At 40.1% G+C, this 19,044-nt stretch overlaps 1 protein-coding gene across 1 annotated transcript in view; it reads left to right on the top strand.

Annotated features, from left to right (window-relative positions):
- LOC145414890 (uncharacterized) overlaps window positions 1–19,044 on the top strand; it is a 104,495-nt gene that overhangs the window by 9,859 nt on the left and 75,592 nt on the right. The window contains 4 exon segments of the mRNA XM_080284307.1: window positions 1,340–1,411; window positions 10,348–10,419; window positions 18,373–18,444; window positions 18,652–18,795. Of these exon segments, the coding sequence (XP_080140433.1) occupies window positions 1,340–1,411; window positions 10,348–10,419; window positions 18,373–18,444; window positions 18,652–18,795 (360 nt within the window).

The following is a 19,044-nucleotide window of genomic DNA, read 5'->3' as shown; positions in this document are numbered from 1 at the left end:
TTGTGTAACGAAGCCGCTCGCGCGTGAGTGTGAGTGTGTGAAGTGTTTATGGGAGCGTGCGTGCGTGCTCGTGAGGGGGCGTCCATTTTGGAGTACTGAGAAAAATTATGTATATGATGTGATTCTTAAAAACAAACAAACCCTCCCCAATCAGTCAGTCATTGCGGATTTTCAGTTCCTAGTAAAAATAAGAAATAATACATAATGTAATTAATGTCATGGATAAAATTTCACGTTAGCAAAACAATGAAAAGTAAGAAAAGAAGTTCCAATCACAAGAAAAAAAGAGGATAACAAAATTTTCTCCCCGTTGCCGAAACTAATGAATAATTTAGTAAGAAAGAGAGAAAAAAATAGAAATATTGTGTTCTATATAGCAAAAACTAGACAGAGAAATCGTGCTTGTCACCCAGACCCTATATCCTGTATTAAATAGGATGGAAAGATCAAAAGCATAATTATTTGATCTCAGTGAGGATATCAGTAGATGAAATGACATTCCCCGTTCGGTTTTCCCCTCATGCTGGGCCGTAGAAATGAGAGTCAGGGATAAAACAATCGCCTATAATATTTCGTCTCTGTTTCTCACTTCTGTTAACTCATATGCATAAGTTAAGGATATTTGGTATGCTTCTCTTCCCACAGATGACTCTCTTTTACATGATATGTCCGGGAGAAAAGTGCTGGATATGCCATAAGTTTAAAGTAGACACAGCACAATATTAGCCGGACTTTTGTCCCTGACTGTATACAGGATAAAAAAAAAAAAATATATCACGCAGGAGGGCTCAGATGATATCGTGAACTATCACTGTAATTTTGATGCCCAAAAATTAATCTCTTATTATCTGAATGTGCATATAATACTAATACTAAGAGAGGTCAAAAGCAAACAGTAAAAGGTATTCTTAAGAAAAAATAAACAAATACATAAATAAATCGTCAAACAACAAGGGAAAGAATCATTGGGCCTTGTGTACTGAATAGCCATCCTCTCTGTGGTGTAATTCCACCCCCCCCCCAAAAAAAAAAAAAAAAAAATAGCATCGACTACACTTTTTGTCCAGTGCACTTGGCTGCTGGCAATACAATTTCTGGATACTGAAGCGACGTTTCCCTACCCTAATACAAATAGAAAGTTCGGGGCAGTTTGAACAAAACTCAATTAGCAAACAAATAAAAAAAACTAAAGAAGTACAAACACACAAAAATAAATATACAAGTACACAGCAAGCACACACACACACACACACACACACACACACACACAATAAAACGATGATTGCAATAAATGCTTACTCTACTTCTAGCCATCTAATCTCTCGCCTTTCCTCTCCAGCCACTTCACAGGCAACAACATCCAAGTCCTGGAGAACGGCACATTCCTCGGTACAGCCTCTCTCGTGCACCTGTAAGTAGAAGAGGGGTGCTGGGTGATAGTGGGTAGGAGGGAGGGGAATGGGGAGGTGAAGGAGCAAGTCTGGACGGGGAGAAGTAGGAAATTTCTGGGAGGTAGAGTGGCAACTGAAGAGGGGATGTGGATGGCGAGGGGATGGGAATGGAGTGGGACTGACCGATTGATTACATAAAAAATCACGATAGAATAATAGCAGAGGCCATTGCCGCCGTACAACAAGAGTAAAAACAAAAACAAGGGTTAAATGTATATTTTTTTTTTTTTATGTAAGGATGAGGGAACCAAAAGCCACAACTCCGTGAGACTGTTCCGTTCAAGAAAACAATACAATAACAGGGAACCAAATTCAAGATCCCATATACTGTATGCATAACAATATAATAACTAAAACAAAATAATAGTCTTCTAACATAAAAATCCATATAAAAATGTCAGACGCTCCAAAAACTATGCATAAAACAACTAAAACTATGCATAAATATACGAAAGCTGATTGAGAAACCTTATTCAAGAAATAAGGTGTCTCTTCCCCGTCATACATGCCTCTTCTCCAAGGACTGAGGAGAGAAGGCTTAAGTCCCATCTCCCCTTCTAAACCTGGAGTGGTATCGACGGAGATCATACCCTAGAATGGACCAATCATGCATATGGGACGCACAGTCAGTGCGACCAGACAGCCTTCACAATAAGAAGGAGGTCTGAAAGCAGGTGTGGTAGGGGATGAGGTGTGGTAAGAGATGAGGTGTGTGTGAGCTGTGGCTCTGGGAGAGGAGTGGAATGAAGTGAGTCAAAAGTGAGGGAAGGGTGGTAAGAGGTATACGGGAGAGGGGGAAGCAGATGTGGTAAGAGAAAAACGCAGGTGAGAGAGGGGCACTTGTGGATCTGAAAATGGAGTGGAATTCAGTAAAGCCTAAAGCCCTTCCCCACGGGGGTAATCGCACCAGCCGCGAGCCGATACATATCTAGCGTGGCTCGGAATATAACCTTGACCTTGACCTACTTTCACCAATTTCGAACTAGTAGGAGATGCTCATCCCTACTACACACATGTAGATTTTGTGATGATATCTTGAGTGGTTGCAAAGTTATCGTGCTAACAGACACACAGACAGACAGACAAACTGAAAACAATACCCGTAAGAGATTTTCATTCCTACCACACACCTGCAAAGTTTTGTGATGACATCTTGAGCGATTGCGAAGTTATCGTAGTAGCAGACATACAAACCTTGACTTACTTTCACCAATTTCGAACTCATAATCGATATTTTCCTCACTACGCACCTGTAAAACTTTGTGACGATATCTTGAGCGGTTGCGGAGTTATCATGCTAACACACACACACACACACACACACACACAAACTGAAAACAATACCAGCACTGCCATCGCGGCTGGGAAAAAAGAAAAAGCGAGGGATGGTTGGTGAAGAGATGAGGGAGGTGGTGAGGTGATGGACGAGACGGGCGTGCGGCCGAGAAATGGATGAGAGAGAGGGAAGGGCAGGATGAGTGGGAGTGGGACGAAAAGAAAATAGGGGTTGGCTGTAAGGGGGGGGGAGGAAGTGGTAGTGTGGAGGGGTAGGAACAGGTGTGATAAAAAGAAGTGAATGGAAAGAAGGTGGTGAGATGGTGAGTGAAGTGGGGAAGGTGGGTTTATATATGGGGTCAGATGCAAGAAGTGGGTACAAAAGTCCATAATAAATACAGATAACAGGATAACTATTGACCCATAACGATGTTGTCTGTTAGGGAAACAACTGATTCTAGTGAAGAACAAACTAACGTGTATGACAGCAAGAAAGAACAGAGGAATATTCTCCCCCGCCCATCACTCTCAGGTAGAAGATCAGGGAAGGATTTTAAAAAATTATGGCGGGGAAGCACAAACGTGGAAATTTCTATGGAGGCGATGTGAGAGGAGAGCAGGTACTGGAGGAGAGGGGACGAGTCAAAGGTAGGTACAGGAAGGGGTTGAGTGGTAGGGAGGCAACTGTGTCTGGCAGGAGAGTTGGATAAAGTAAAGAGAAAGTCGGGATGGTAGGTGAAAGGTGTTAGCGGTAGGGGAGCTTGGGCCTGCGGCAAGTCTGAATCGGTGAAAGGGATGGGGTGAAGGGAGTTAAATGTGAAGGAGGGATTGGGTGATGTGAGGGATGTTGATGACTAGATGTGGAAAAGAGTGGAGAGGGGGTCAGATGTGATAAGGAGAGAAGTTGAAGAAAACACTTTTTCTCTTAACAACAAGGCATCACAGGACGAGCAGCTACAAAATTTATCCATTCCGATGAAAATCAAACAAAAGGCCAGACTGAAGATCCATCAACTTATACATGTCTACCCACACTGCATTTAAAAGACAAGAGGTAATAGACAAAGATAAGACAGACAAAGGAACACTGTTTCAGATATGAAATTTTATGATCTTGAAGGTCTGAGAATATCAGTTACTACTGCACTTGACATGCAAAAAAAAGAAGTGACATTATGAGGACAGACGAGTGCTGCTTTGATGATGAATTCTTGGAAGCAGAGACCTCTGAGTAGCGATAGTAAAGAGACAATAGTGCAACATTTTGGCGACGAGATAAATGGATATAAGTCAGTGGGATAAAAGAAATAAAAAATCTTGAATTTCACTACGATTGGATTTGTTGTTTGTAGCGGCATGGGATGTGTAGAGGAATCGGACGTGGTGTGGCGGTTATTTAGTCATAAAACATATATACAGACTTACAATATTTACATAAATCACAAGGTAATTATAATTTCGCCATATGAATTTGCAGTTTGTTAGCTAGAAACTACGAATGAAATAAATTTTTATGGGAAAATAACGTCCACTGCCTCGCATTCGAGACAAAATGTGCAACAAAGGAGTTGCCACTTACTTTACACTGGCTCATACCTAATACTCGTAACTGCATATATATGGAGGAAATCGTATACTGAGAATTATGTTGAATGAAAAATTGAATTTTCAAACAGTTATACAGCCAAAATATATACACATATGAAAGATAAAAGAGAAGACAGGGATGAGATCGACAAAACTTCAGAGAGTAAAAGATGGGATGCATAGGAAGAGAAGGACAGATGAATAGGAGAGAAAAGAAAGGAATTCAGGTCACTTATGGAAAAAAAGGACGAACAGAAACACAAAGAGGACAAGGTTTGTAGGTCTTAATGTATGTAACAGGAAGAACAGGGAAATATAAGAACATGGAGAGAGAGAGAGAGAGAGAGAGAGAGAGAGAGAGAGAGAGAGAGGAGGTGGGGAGCAGTGGCAGACGGACAAGCAAAAAATCAGATAGGCAAAAAACATTCTCATACAGACAGAAAACACAGACGTATACGACACAGATGACAGAGAAGTTAAAGACAAATAGAAAAGTCACAAACAAACAAATAGAAGAGAAAAACAGAACATAAACAGATGGAACACACACACTGACAAACACAGACAAAACAAACTCAGACATATAAACTGCGAGACAGAGAGGCAGACAGACAGATAAATACCCGGAGGAAGCCAGAGGGACAGGGACAGCCAGACAGATGAGCATGGATTAGGATTTAGGTTCGGAGGCACTCGGTGAAAAATGAAGTGAAAGAGAGGGTATGCGGAGTGGGAAGTGAGGGGGAGTGTGCTGGAGTAGGAAGTGAGGGGGAGTGTGGGTGGAGTAGGAAGTGTAGGGGATGATGCGTGGAGTGGGAAGTGAGGAGTGTGCGTGGAGTGGGAAGTGAATGAGAAGTTGTGTGGAGTGGGAAATGAGCCGAACGAGGATGAGCAGTTTGGAATGTGACTGGGAAGGCATACGGAATGAAATAATTGGAAAGGAGCGTCGGAGAGGGATATGAGTGGGAGCCGAGTGGGGTGAGAAGAGAGGTAGACTGCATGCAAGGATGGAAGTGAGTTGGAGGGAGAAGTGAGTGAGCGTAAGGCAGCTGGAATGAATAGTGAGTGAGAGGGTTCATGGGTTCATATATATATATATATATATATATATATATATATATATATATATATATATATATATATATATATATATATATATATATATATATATATCATAGTTACGACATGGACTGAATCGTATGTATGTTTATAAATTCCCTCCCAGTGTTGTTGTCGGCGTAAGTTCTTTATTATCGCTTGTAACCATGAAATTACTGTCATCCTGTAAAACTTATTGATGTGGTTGGTTCAATTTCGGTCAGATGTGGTTGTGGCTGCATTCTTTTACTTGGTTTAATTCCTAGATGTACCTTGTGAAGATACATTTAAGTATATCATGTAGAGATAGATAGGTAGAAGGGTAGAAAGGTAAAGAGATAAAGAAAGGGAAATTCTCTCTCTCTCTCTCTCTCTCTCTCTCTCTCTCTCTCTCTCTCTCTCTCTCACACACACACACACACACACACACAGATCACTCCCGCTCTCAACACTTGCTCTATCCCTGTTACAGTTTTTTCTATGAAAATTCAACCCTTTTGCTCTCACCCTTTTCCCTTCCCTTTGTCCTCTGCACCTTCCTCTATCAAGTGTTCTCTTTCACGCACCCTCTGGAAGTGGAATTGTCTACATCTGTTTCGTTACTTCTCACACTATCGCATTTCTCTTCATTTCCTTTTCATTTTACTTCCATTTATTTGTCTGTCTGTCTCGTTCGGTCAGTCCCCCCCTTTCTCTCTCTCTCTCTCTCTCTCTCTCTCTCTCTCTCTCTCTCTCTCTCTCTCTCTCTCTCTCTCTCTCTCTCTCTCTCTGATATCTGCAGTCAGACATGCCTGACGATAGTGAAAGTTTTAATATCGATAAAATAATATTAATATTAAAAATAATAATAATGATAATAATAATACAGATATAGTCGCGCTCAATATGTCTGATCACTTAACACCGGGAGAAAAGCCTTGTAATTCCTGCATATATTTTGCACGTGATATTACAATACACAATATTACAGTACATCCTTTCTCTGGGTGTAATTGTTCTGTGTTAATGGGATTATTCTTGCCTTATAAAACAGGTCATCTTTTTATTTTAATTGTGGTGTCAAATTATATTGCATGAGAGAGAGAGAGAGAGAGAGAGAGAGAGAATTAAACAGGGTGACTCTTGAGAGTAGAGGGAGATCAAGAGTACGGTGAAGAAAGAAAATGGGAGATTAGAATATGAAGGAAGGTTGATGTGTCGTGGAGAGAGTTCGTTACTGAGTAGGAATAGAAATATCTCTATACCTGGTTCAGTGTTAAAGATGTTAACGAATATGCCGGACACAAGTTACTAGAGCAGTACCAATCATCAGTAATCTTTGTGCTTTTCGCGTCATTTCACTGTCCCTTCTTGTTGTCTGATTGTTGCATATGAGAAAACGGAATTATAAGGGAGGAAACTTCTGCACAATTATTGCCTGTTTGCTCTCATTATGACGGAGCTTAACTAATCACACAACTTGAAGACGAAGTTACGGTTGCATGAAATCCGATAATCCTTAGCTACGCGGCAGGAATGAGTCTCCTTGGTTATCGGTCAGATCTAGTTTCCAAACCAAAATTTATCTTTAAAATACCTATCATTAAAGTTTCTATTTTATGTCATCACAGATCCATCGAGAAGATCATGTTTTTTGTATTTTATTTATGCTACAGAACAGACGATTGATTGGTGCAGTTTGAAGGGAATTTTCTCGCAGGAAAGAAGTTAATGAAGGCCACATCTAACACCTACTTCCACATCAGTCCCTCCAAGTCTAAATATAATCGCCTGGAGATAGAAAGAATTAACCATACAAGCCAACCATAATGAAGCAACCAGAGGACCACAACAACACTTTCATTGAGTTTCCTATCATCACAGTCCCTAACACCCAACCCATTCATCATTGCTCATACCAACACAACCTCTTAACACAGACCTTCTCATCACAACCCTTAGCATCACAATCACCGCCCCTGTCAACACAAGCTTTCGTCTTCACAAACTCTATCATAAACCTTATTATCACGAACCATGTCATCGAAACTTCAATTATCACAACCTGTCATCAGGGCGTCTATCATCACAAACCTTATCTGTGGTCAGAAATCTTATCATAACAACCTCTTTCATCACAAAACTTTTTATAACAGCCTCAGTGATCACAATCTGTCGTCCGGGTCCATTAATAGCCAGCATCAAAGTCTCTATCATAGCCTTTACCAACTCGGCACCTACCCTCTCTCTCTCTCTCTCTCTCTCTCTCTCTCTCTCTCTCTCTCTCTCTCCAATTTTCTGTGAACTTTTGCCATTAAATCCCCTGTCACTATCGCTTCTCCCCTCACATTTCCTGTCGTCTGTTTTCCTAAAATAACTTTCATCACTATCGTTGTTATGTTGTTTTGTCGAAAGCCATGTATATTAATTCAAGGTTATAGATCTGATTGGGTTTGGCACGAAGTCTGTAATTGCTTTGTGGGAGATACTGATATTGAGAATTATGTGGGTGGAGAGGGGTAGGATTGGCGGGGGGGGGGGGAGGAATGGAAAGGGAATGGAGAAGAGTGAAGAAGAGAGAGTGAAAGGAGAGCATAGGGAGTGAGGGGAGAGAGATGAGAGGAGATGAAAGAGGGAAAGACTGGAGGGATGAGGAGGATGGGAGAAGGAAGGAGAGTTAGTGGGTAGGCGAGAAAGGGAATGGAGGAGAGGTGAGTGTTGGTGAAGGGTGAGGGAGTGGGGAGGAGTGGAGGGAGAGAGTGGAAGCAGGTAGGGGATGAAGAGTGAGGAAGAAAAGATGGGTGAGGGTGTGGGGAAAAAGGGTGAGGAAAGCAAAGGTGGCTGGAGGAGAAAGGAAGGGAGAGGGAGTTTGGAAAGGGGGAGAGAGCACGGGGAAGAATTGAGCTGAATCGAGAGAAGAGACAAAGGATGAATGGGAGGAAGAAGGGTAGAGCATAACGATTTGGTGAGGGCAGAGGGAGACAGTGTAGTGGGATTGGGTGGGAGAAGCGGGAGTGGAATGGAGACAGTTGGAATGTTACAAGGCGATGGAGTATGGAGTGGAGGGAGGTGGGACTGGAACCGGAAAAGGACAGGATGGAAAATGGAGCTATGCGGGGACTGGAAAGAATGAGGACTGGAGTAAAGTGGATCAGAGTGGGAATGGAGTAGCACAGAGAATGGTGTTAAGAGTAGGATGGAGATGAAAGTGGTGGTAATGGGGAGGATTAAGGTGGAATGGAATGAAGTTGAGAGCCACGAAGTAAAGCAGGAGAAAGGAGATGGATGAAGTGAAGTGAAATGATGAGTGGATTAGGGGAAAGCCACTTGCATGGGTAGTCGACGAGTGTGATGGGAAAAGGAGAGGGATTTGGAAAGCTTTGGTATGATACGGAGTGGTTATAGTGAATGTTGATTGAGGGGGTTGAGAAAAATGGGTCGTGGAATGGAAGGGGAAGGGAAACAGGTCGGATATCGGAGTGGGAGGGAAACGAGTTGCTTTGTGACGTGAGATGGAATGGACTTGGGAAATATATACCTAAGAGAGAGAGAGAGAGAGAGAGAGAGAGAGAGAGAGAGAGAGAAATATAAGCAATTATTTTATTCTGCATCTGAGTGAAAAAATACGTGCATCATAATCAGCACGTACATTTCTACATTGAAGCGTCCAAAATTTTTGCCTGGAAATGATAATGATGAAATCAAAAGCATCAGACGTTATTATAAAATCCATATTACATTTTTAAACATTAATACAGGCGGTGGCTGAATCGGTAGAGAGGCGGCCTGCAGTCCTGATGGACCCAGGTTCGAATCCCGGCTGGGGCAGGGAACAGTTTAAGGATTTGAATTTCATAAAAGCAGACTTTCCTGATCTACCAGTTAACCCGCCGACATATCATAAAAGTACCCCCGCTAATACCAATACACCAGTCCTGTATGAGACAGCCCTTGCATGTATTCAATATGGACGGTGGGTGTTAGCGCCGAAGTGGTGACATGTAGAGAGGTGTATGGTATGTAGGAGGACTACTGGGCCTTGAGAGCAGGCTGTGAAGCCTATGCCCAGAAGTCGGACACATAAAATAAATAAAATAAAATAAAATAACTAATGGTAATTGGGGGCGCTTACCATCCACGCACTCGATGTAGTAGTGCTGCTCTCGGGTGTCTGCCCTTTTCTCTCTTCCTTCCTCCTTTCCTTCCTTCCTCTTCTGTATTTCTTTCTTCATTCTTTCCTCTTCCTTCTGTCTACTAGTGACTCTACACTGAGATACAAGCCAAATGGTTTCCTGTAAACCAGGAAACCCATTTGCTAGGCTGGGTGGTAACCATATAACTAAATTATGGCGCCTGGTGGTTTAGGGGGTAATTAAGGCTCTCCAATCGGATTGAGCCGGTGCACGTTTATATCCAAGAGGTTTTGGGGGTTTATTGTTGACGTAATGCCACTTAGGGGTTAGTGAAGCTGGTCACTGTCATCTTAACTGTCAGGACCACCTTGCCTAGCCCCGGACTCCTATGTTCCTCATAGGGCAACACTGGATTAGATGATGATGAAGATGAATAACTTATAATTTATACTGGTAATTTTTCTGTCTCTGCATGTCTTTCTTTTTCTCTGATTATCTGTCTGTCCTCCACATGTTCTGTATTTCTGTCTGTTTATCTGTCCTTCTACATGTACTGTACACCTGTCTGACTGTAAATATGAATGGTTGAATATCACCAAATGTGTGTGTGTGTGTGTGTGTGTGTGTGTGTGTGTGTGTGTGTGTGTGTGTGTGTGTGTGTGTGTGTGTGTGTGTGTGTGTGTGTGTGTGTGTGTGTGTGTGTGTGTGTGTGTGTCGATAATAACTTTTCGCTCAGCTTCTCTGCACTGTAGGTCAGCATTTCTGTCTACTTCATACTCTCCACTTTACGCCTCTCTATTGATAAACCTCTTCTCTCCCACTAGACAGCTGAGCAGTAACAACATCTCCTACCTACCAGACGGCATCTTCGCTGAAAACATCAATCTCAGGAGACTGTGAGTATTAGATTACTTTATTATTATTATTATTATTAAGAGGATGGTTAACAGGAAGTGATGAAGTTAGTGTAAGAAACTACAGTAGAAGAAGCAGAAAACAGAGGCAAAGCATAGCTATGTAGTGTGTGGTACATTATGTTAGTGTTGGGGCAAGTGTCATTAGTTTGTTTTATTTCTGTACAGCAGAATACTAGGTGTGTATGAGCATTTACCTTTTGTGTATTAAGGAAAGACTCCTCTTGCCCTCTTTCCTCACTCCAAACACCCCCACACACTCACATCCATTCCTTCAACTGATATCAGGTTTTTTCCTTCCTCAGCCTGTATCATTCTTGTTTCTTTCCCTGCTTGACTTGACATTACCTTCTTTCATTCCTTGTATCACCTGGCATCACACTGCCTCATTCACTCCTTCACTATGTCACACAGCTATTTTTCCCGCCTTCACTTGACATCACATAGCTTTTTTCCCCACCTTCATTTGACATCATATGGCTTCTTTTAGTCCTTTACTTGATATTAAATGGTTTCTTTTCCTCCTTCACTTGACATCACATGAAGTCTTTCCCTCTGCTTGACATCACATGGCTTCTTTCCCTTTCACTTGACACCACATGGCTTCATTTCCTCCACACGAGGACATCACATGGCTTCTTTCCCCTCCTACACCAGTTTCGTTTCTTACTTTCACCTGAAATCACGTAGCTTCTTTCCCGCCAGCTTTTCTGACTTCTTTTCTCTCTTAACTGACTGACATCATCTTCAAACGACATCGCCTGACTTCTTTCTCTTCTGACGTTGACATCACCTGACTTCGTTTCTCCCTTTTACCAAATATCATCTTAGTTTTTTTCCCTCCCTCACCTGACATCGCCTGGCTTTTTTTTTTTTTTATAACCTCTCCCTGACATCATCTGACTTAGTTCCTCCCTTTGCTTTACCTCACCTGGCTTCTCCCCTCCCCCTCACCTGCCTTTACCTTTGTCCCATTTGTTGGCTTCTGTTGACCTGACCTCCTCTCTCTACGTGACTTAAACTAAAATTTCTTGTTGACGTTTTATTCGTTTTCCTGGAATGATCCAAATGGATTCTGCTTCTTCCTACACTTGCTTTGATGCCTTTCAGAAACAAGAAATTGGAGAGAGAGAGAGAGAGAGAGAGAGAGAGAGAGAGAGAGACAGAGACAGAGAGAGAGAGAGAAAGAAAATGCTCCTTTGTATTCTGAATTATCAAATGTATACTACAGCGAACCACTTTCTAGATTAACTGGAATTTCCCATACAAGAAAAACATGATGACATGAAAAGCATGTGAAACTTAACCAGACAAAGTGCGTTTCTCCACCAAAGCCGCACTGTTTCTCCTTTGACCTTGACTCTCGACCTTTTTCTCTAAAAATTTAATAACTTCTCTAAATATGGTGAAGTTCCACCCATAGTTTTTGCACAATGTATCTATCCTACTATATCCTACTGACAAATATACGAACAAAGCCAAAACAAAACCTTGGCGGAGGGAACCAACATGACCATTGTTACGGCATGTACAACACGAGCAGATCCCAGTGCCAGTAAGCCCCTTGCTCACAAAAATTACATGCATTAGTATCACCATTTACAACACTGAAGCCTACTAATATTCCATGAATCTATTTGGATTGTTCGCATTTCGATTCGCATCATACAAAAACACGATTATGGAACAGCCCAATGCAAAATCACAAAGAATGACAAACATAGCTGATATAAAATTAATCCTATGTATACCGAATCACGACACAGCATACGAGATTGTTTATTGTACAACAGACTGAGTATATCACGTAATTCACAATATGACACACTATTCCTTTCAATTTCACAATTTTTTATCTATTAAGCGCAGATAATACTGTAACTTTTTAATCTCTAATTCAACTGATCTGAAATGTAAGGCCTATAATCAAAATTTGCTATGTAATTAATTCTAATATAACTGTTTGCTACCGATGCAACTATTTGCCTTTGCATTTAATATATTTGAGGACTGAGAGGTTATGGGTCGTACAATATTTCATGCAGCATCCATTACGCCCTTTTCTCCAAGACATATCTAAAATTAATCAAATCGTCAGGCAGCAGCTAAAACGGACCACTTAATACGTATTGGGGTTGAAAGGAAGGCTTTTGTAGAAAACGTATAATGGATTTCAGTCAGTTAAACAGCTGTCACTTGTCTTCCATAATATCTTGCTGATATGGTAATATAAACCACATCTCGGCCAATAAAGCTCTCCCTGAATGTATTATCCTCATCATAACATTTGGTGGACGTCACTGATTTGGGAACAGTGAAGGATAGTGCTGACCAGCATTATCTTTACTTAGGGATGATACACTAATAGGTCTTGTGTAGAGCTTTCAGAGTCGTAAACCTTAATAATTATTGAATAACAATTACTGAACAATTATTGCGAGAAAGTTCTCAAGTTACTGTATCTAAAAATCGAGAGGAATTTGGGAAAATCGCTAAAACTGCTAGTCTGGAATAATTTACTCATGTTCACATTTACCTCTATATCCCCTTTTGCTCCTTGTTGACTCATCTATTCATTATTCTTATCCATAGTTCTTCGGCTTACCTTCTTAAAGAAGAATCCGTCATATTTGTTCACGTATTCGTTGCGTCTGTTATAACTTTTCCTTCTTATGTCAGTTTAATTCACTGTCGTTTGTTAATTTCACCGATGTTTTCTTTTAGTAGTTTTTATCCATTTCTGTTATATACCATTGTTATCATTTATTGTTTCAGTACCACTGCTATCTTTTTTTTTCCTTTGTATGTCACTTTTTAAAACTACGAAGGAAACTCGTGTTTTTCTACGTTTTTTTAATCCTCATTTGCTAACAGCATTTAACTATGAACTGAATGAACGGAGGTAGTCGAGTAAGATTACACAGGCAATTATTTAATAGAAAGTACCAATCTTTCTCTACAAAATGGCTTCCAGGGGTCACCAGACATTCAGGTTTCCAGTTGTATTACCGGACTAACAACGAGTCACATGAGGGCAAACAAACTTTATCCAGGAGTCTCTCCGCGCACAAGAAACAACACACACTGACACAAGTTGCAAAACACACATTCACAAGACTAGGAAATTCTCTGCTATCGAGCTATTGCCTCACATCTACATCATTTCGAAGCATCACGTTGAAAGAGGGGTCGCATTCGGAGATAATAGCTTCTAATCTGGGGGTAATTGCTTTAATTCTCAGTTACTCGAGGCCTCATTAACTCGGAGATTTCCAAACTCAAGCGAGAGTATTGGTAGTGCTACATTTACAGGAACTACATTCACAATCTACGCTGATAATTATTCACTGTATAGAATATATTAATACATGAGTAGAATTTTTTATACAGGTTAGAGAGAGAGACAGACAGACAGATCTGACCACAACATTTTCATCGCTCCAGAGACAAGAGCAAATTAATATCCCTCTCTGTTATCAATAGCACATCTTTCAGCAGGCGCACATTACGTTCTCCAGCCCGTCATTACTGAATCAACATTCTCATTTACTTACTTTCATCTTATATGGTTTTTGTAATAGCAATGAGATACAGGAGAGGGAACATAATCAAATACAGGATAATGTGAAATTACAGCAGGAAATAAGGTGAAGAAAACTGAATATAATTACCTTTCACTGTGGGGGTGGGACGGAGAAACAAATATTATGTCATAAGGTAGAACAGTGACAAAGCTGGAGTGTCCCGAGGTGTGTGTGTGTGGGGGGGAGGGGTAAAATGCCTAAAACATTTTTAAAAACCTAATTTCGATCAAACTTCGTGGCTAATGCTGGATCGCCCAAGGTTTTCACGGAATATATACTGTATATATATATATATATATATATATATATATATATATATATATATATATATATATATATATATATATATATATATTTATATTTATTTATTTATTTATTTTAACAACATATCAAAGATGAAGGTCATATGGTATGATCAACTTTTTTATCCGACGTAAGCTAAACTTTGTGGAAGGGTTCTACTTAAGTCAAAGATAGGGATTCGAGTTTGATAATGGTCAGTCAAGGTCAAGGTCACATAAAAGAAAAATAAAAGAAGCCAAAAGTCAGTGTCACTGGGCAAACTCAACTACAACAGTTTTGGTCTGATCTGAAACAGCTGTTGGAAGGGTTAAGGGTTATGGAAGAATAGAGTAATTCGACTTTAGAAGCACTCTGTCGAAGGTGAACGACACAGGCCAAGTCAAATACTCTACCTTTAGGTGAGTTTTCGGTCATGACTGTTGCACTCTAAATTATTATTATTATTATCATCATTATTACTATTACTATTATTATTATTATTTTTTTTTTTTTATATAATGATCCGATTTCTGTATGTTTGTTGGTTTGTTGTTTTGTGACCGTAACGGCAAAAACGGCGCAGGTAGCACAAATTTTTGTTGAAGCAAGGTACCGTTAAAATGCTGTAACTTGAAAAATAAGACCATTTCTAGGCCAACCGGGCCACCGGTTTCCGAGTTACGACTCATTTCTAGCCTTTTGTTTCAAATTTAATATTTGCTTTTGGGCGCGTCCACAAGTGTCCTCGAACATAATTATGTTGACAACACAGCTGGCAACATGTTTGGAATTTGGATACATGTATGCAGCAGTATTTGGACAGATGTATGCAAACATGTTTCAGTGCAGCTTCAAATTTACTGGCAGCAGAGGTGATGCGATGAGTCAATACGAGGCAGCTGAGACCCTCATGATGTTGCCAACATCATCTGGACGCTGCTGTTCCAAGCATGTTTGCTGCTTGTTCGTTATTGTGTTTTTTACATGCTGCCCCAGAACTTGTTCAAGCACACGTGTGGACACGCCCTAAGTGCAAGGGAATGGATTCGTTCTTCGTTCGGCGTTGAAATTACCACCTTATCTCTTCTTCCCTCAATACACTCCTACAACTGTACGGTATAATGGTAGAGTATAATCTATATTGTAATGATCCGATTTCTGTATGTTTGTTGGTTGGTTTGTTACCGTAACATGCGCATGTAGCGCAAATATTTGTTAAAACAAGGTACCGTTAAAATGCTCTAACTTGAAGAATGAAACAAAATCTAGTCCAATCGGGCCACCAGTTCCCGAGTTAGGAGTCATTTCTGATGATAGGAAGTGACTTGACATCAAGCGGAGGCTGCCGAAGGAGACCTCTCAGTGAGTTATTACAGTAACAGTAATAGTAATAGTAGTAGGAGTAGTAGTAGTAATAGTAGTAGTAATGGTAATAATAATAATTATTAGAAATGATTATAAAAATAATAATTATTATTATTATTATTATTATTATTATTATTATTATTATTATTATTATCATCATCATTATTATTATCATTATCATTATTACTCGCTGAGAGACCGCCTTCGGCAGCACAAACTTGTCACTGGTTAACAAAAATTGAATAACAAATTGGATCGTCATTAAACCAAAAGCATGAAGACTGTTTTTGCTAGCACAGACCGTCCTATTTTGTGCTCGCATATACAGGTTGCTTTGTATATGTATGAAGCCAACAAAGCCCTTAATATTTTTTCGAGTCATGTTGAAATTCCACATGATAAATATTGTCCCTGTGTATATTCCGCCATTAATACTCATGTCTGTATTTATGCTTTTTAGTTATGCCCCATGTTTTGTAGGGATTCTGTTAAAAAATGTGTGCTATTAGTCGTCCCATCACAACTACAATAGCCCTGTCAGCGGTGGCGATTGAGCTTTGTTGGGGGGGCTTCTTTTGTGGGCGTTGTCGCGGTAAATGAAATAAATACATGAGTGGGTAAGAATTCAATAGGGGTGACATTCTCTCTCTCTCTCTCTCTCTCTCTCTCTCTCTCTCTCTCTCTCTCTCTCTCTCTCTCTCTCACACACACACACACACACACACACACATACACACACACACATTCGGTATCAAAAGCCAAAGAAACAAAAGCAAACCAGGCACATCAAAGCAAGTATCTCTCTCTCTCTCTCTCTCTCTCTCTCTCTCTCTCTCTCTCTCTCTCTCTCTCTCTCTCTCTCTCTCTCACACACACACACACACACACCACTTGTTTTTAATCATCCCACGCTCAACCATTTCATTTCCACACACTTGCTTCTCAGTACCAACTTTCATTGCCATTTCACTTCATGTAGATGTACGGTATTAATACATTCAGTTTCCTCTAAACGGCTGTTGCGATAATGATTTCTTGATACGAGTGTGTTTTCTGTTTTTTTGTTTTTTTTTTATTATGTTTTTACTTATGCTGTTAGTTATTTTTATTGATGTAGTTAATGGGATGTTTGGGACTACACTGATGCGTATACTGATACGTTGATCGAGGTTGTTGGTATGTTTATCGATCTATTTATTGGTGTGTATTTGGCAATGTCGATGTTTTTACTAATAGCATTATTGTCAAACAAATATTTATACAGAACATTATTTGTATGAGTACTTAGGTGCTAGTTGGACTAATTATTTTTGCACTTAACGATGTACTAAAAGAAGTGTTTAATGATGTGTTTATTGACGTAATTACTGACGTCCTAAAATGATTTACTGATATTTTTGCAGAGACTGACGATGCGTTTACCGATACTCTGTCTGATATGTATATACAGTAGGTCTACTTACTGATGTCCTGATTGATTTTTATTTCCTGGCATATTCGCTGATGTGATGGCTTTCAGTTTTTCTTGTTTTATTAATGTCTACTGATTAATGTCTAATGTGTCTAATAATGTATGAGCTCCTGGATGTGGTGTTTACTAAAGCCTTCTGTTGTTCATTGCGTTTGATTATTTGGTGAAGTGCTTCTTAATGCAATTTGTTTTGAATACTGGTATGTTCAATGATACGCTTACTGTCCTGTTTACTGACGTTTATGAATATTTATACTACGTTAATGCGTTCGTTAGTATGTTAGTGATATGCTTATTCATGTTTTTAATCTCATTTCTAATACCATAATTACTGATCAGTAACAATTATTTCAGCATTTTTCACTTTCTGATACGCTTATCGATATGTTCTTTGTTATGATTACTGAAGCATTTAGTGATATGCCTACTAATATGTTTACTGATGTGTTTATTGACATGTTGAGTATGGTGAGTGATATGTTTACTGATGTGCTTATTATCAATTTATCGATATGTTTCGTGACTAGTAAAACGCTATTATTGGCGAGGTATGAGCGAGGTCATTTAAATACGAAAGCATTGAAATGTCGCCTCACACCCCGAGGATGCCTAGAGTATATTGATGGATATCCACCTACCAAGTTTCATGCCTTTACGACAAACTGTCTGGCCTGTGGCCCTCTTTTGAAGATTTTCGACATGTTGCACTTGGCACGTGTCACGTGCCACGTGCACCGCCTAGGTGTGATGAAACCTGTCAAAAACAAATCTTAAAGAATGGGGCTATCACATGGTGCAAACCACGCAGTGATGGGAGCTGCGGTTGCTGAGATATAAGCTTCTCAAAAGCGTTACAGTTGGGCAGGGTCGGGCCGCACATAAGTGAGAAAATGCCACTACTTGACGAGAGACTCGCGAGAATCGCCCTCGCTCGTAATAATGGTTACTTATTATGAAGACTGATATGTTTGCAGATGCTCTTACTGATATATTAAATGGCATATTTATGGAGGCTTACTGATACTTTTAATGACGTATTCGCTGATACGTTTACTGATATGTTTACTGACCGGTTGACTGATATTCTTAATAATATATTTACAGACATGATAACTGCTAATTTTTTTTATGCTTCCTGATATGTCTATTGGCATTCTTACTAATATGTTTTCTGATATGCTAACTGACGTATTTACTGATGCACTTATGAATGTTTTTTTGCAATTTTTACAGAGAGCTGAACGACAACAGGCTGACTGAGCTCCGTCCAGCCATGTTCAGGGGACTCACCAACCTACTCAATCTGTGAGTACTTTACCTCTCTCTCTCTCTCTCTCTCTCTCTCTCTCTCTCTCTCTCTCTCTCTCTCTCTCTCTCTCTCTCTCTCTCTCTCTAGATGTGTGGAGAGGATCCTGATATAGTTCGAGTCAGAGGCTATGTTCTTGAGCACCAATCGCCTTCAGAGATGTTATTTCATCAACATCATTATCGTTACTCTTTCTCTTTCGCCAGGTACGTAGAGAGGAACCTGATGGAGTACCTGTCAGAGGATGTGTTCTCGGAGACGCCCCACCTGCACTTCCTCTACCTGGGCACCAACCGCCTTCAGAGTGTCGCTTCAGGCACCTTCAGACACCTTGGTTCTCTCCATCTCCTGTAAGTCCGTCAGCCGTATTATTGTTGGTCCGTATTTCAGTCCGAGGAAGCATTACTCGTGTTATTCTTGCTCCCTGGAGACGATTTTACTTGACTGGGACAGACTTTTTAATGGGAGAGATTAAATGCAGCCTTCATTTGCCTCTTTAGCTAGCACCGTCTCGTTTACAAGAATTAGTCGTCTTGAGACAGGAAAAAAAATACGAAATACATTATCGGATTGAAAGGTTATATAAATAGAAATAAATA

This window comes from Coenobita brevimanus, chromosome 101 (genome assembly GCF_032717465.1).
Source record: "Coenobita brevimanus isolate Jiangsu-jjx chromosome 101, ASM3271746v2, whole genome shotgun sequence".
Classification (NCBI taxonomy): domain Eukaryota; kingdom Metazoa; phylum Arthropoda; class Malacostraca; order Decapoda; family Coenobitidae; genus Coenobita; species Coenobita brevimanus.
The sequence above is the reverse complement of the archived record's forward strand: the minus strand, read 5'-3'. Positions and strand labels throughout refer to the sequence as shown.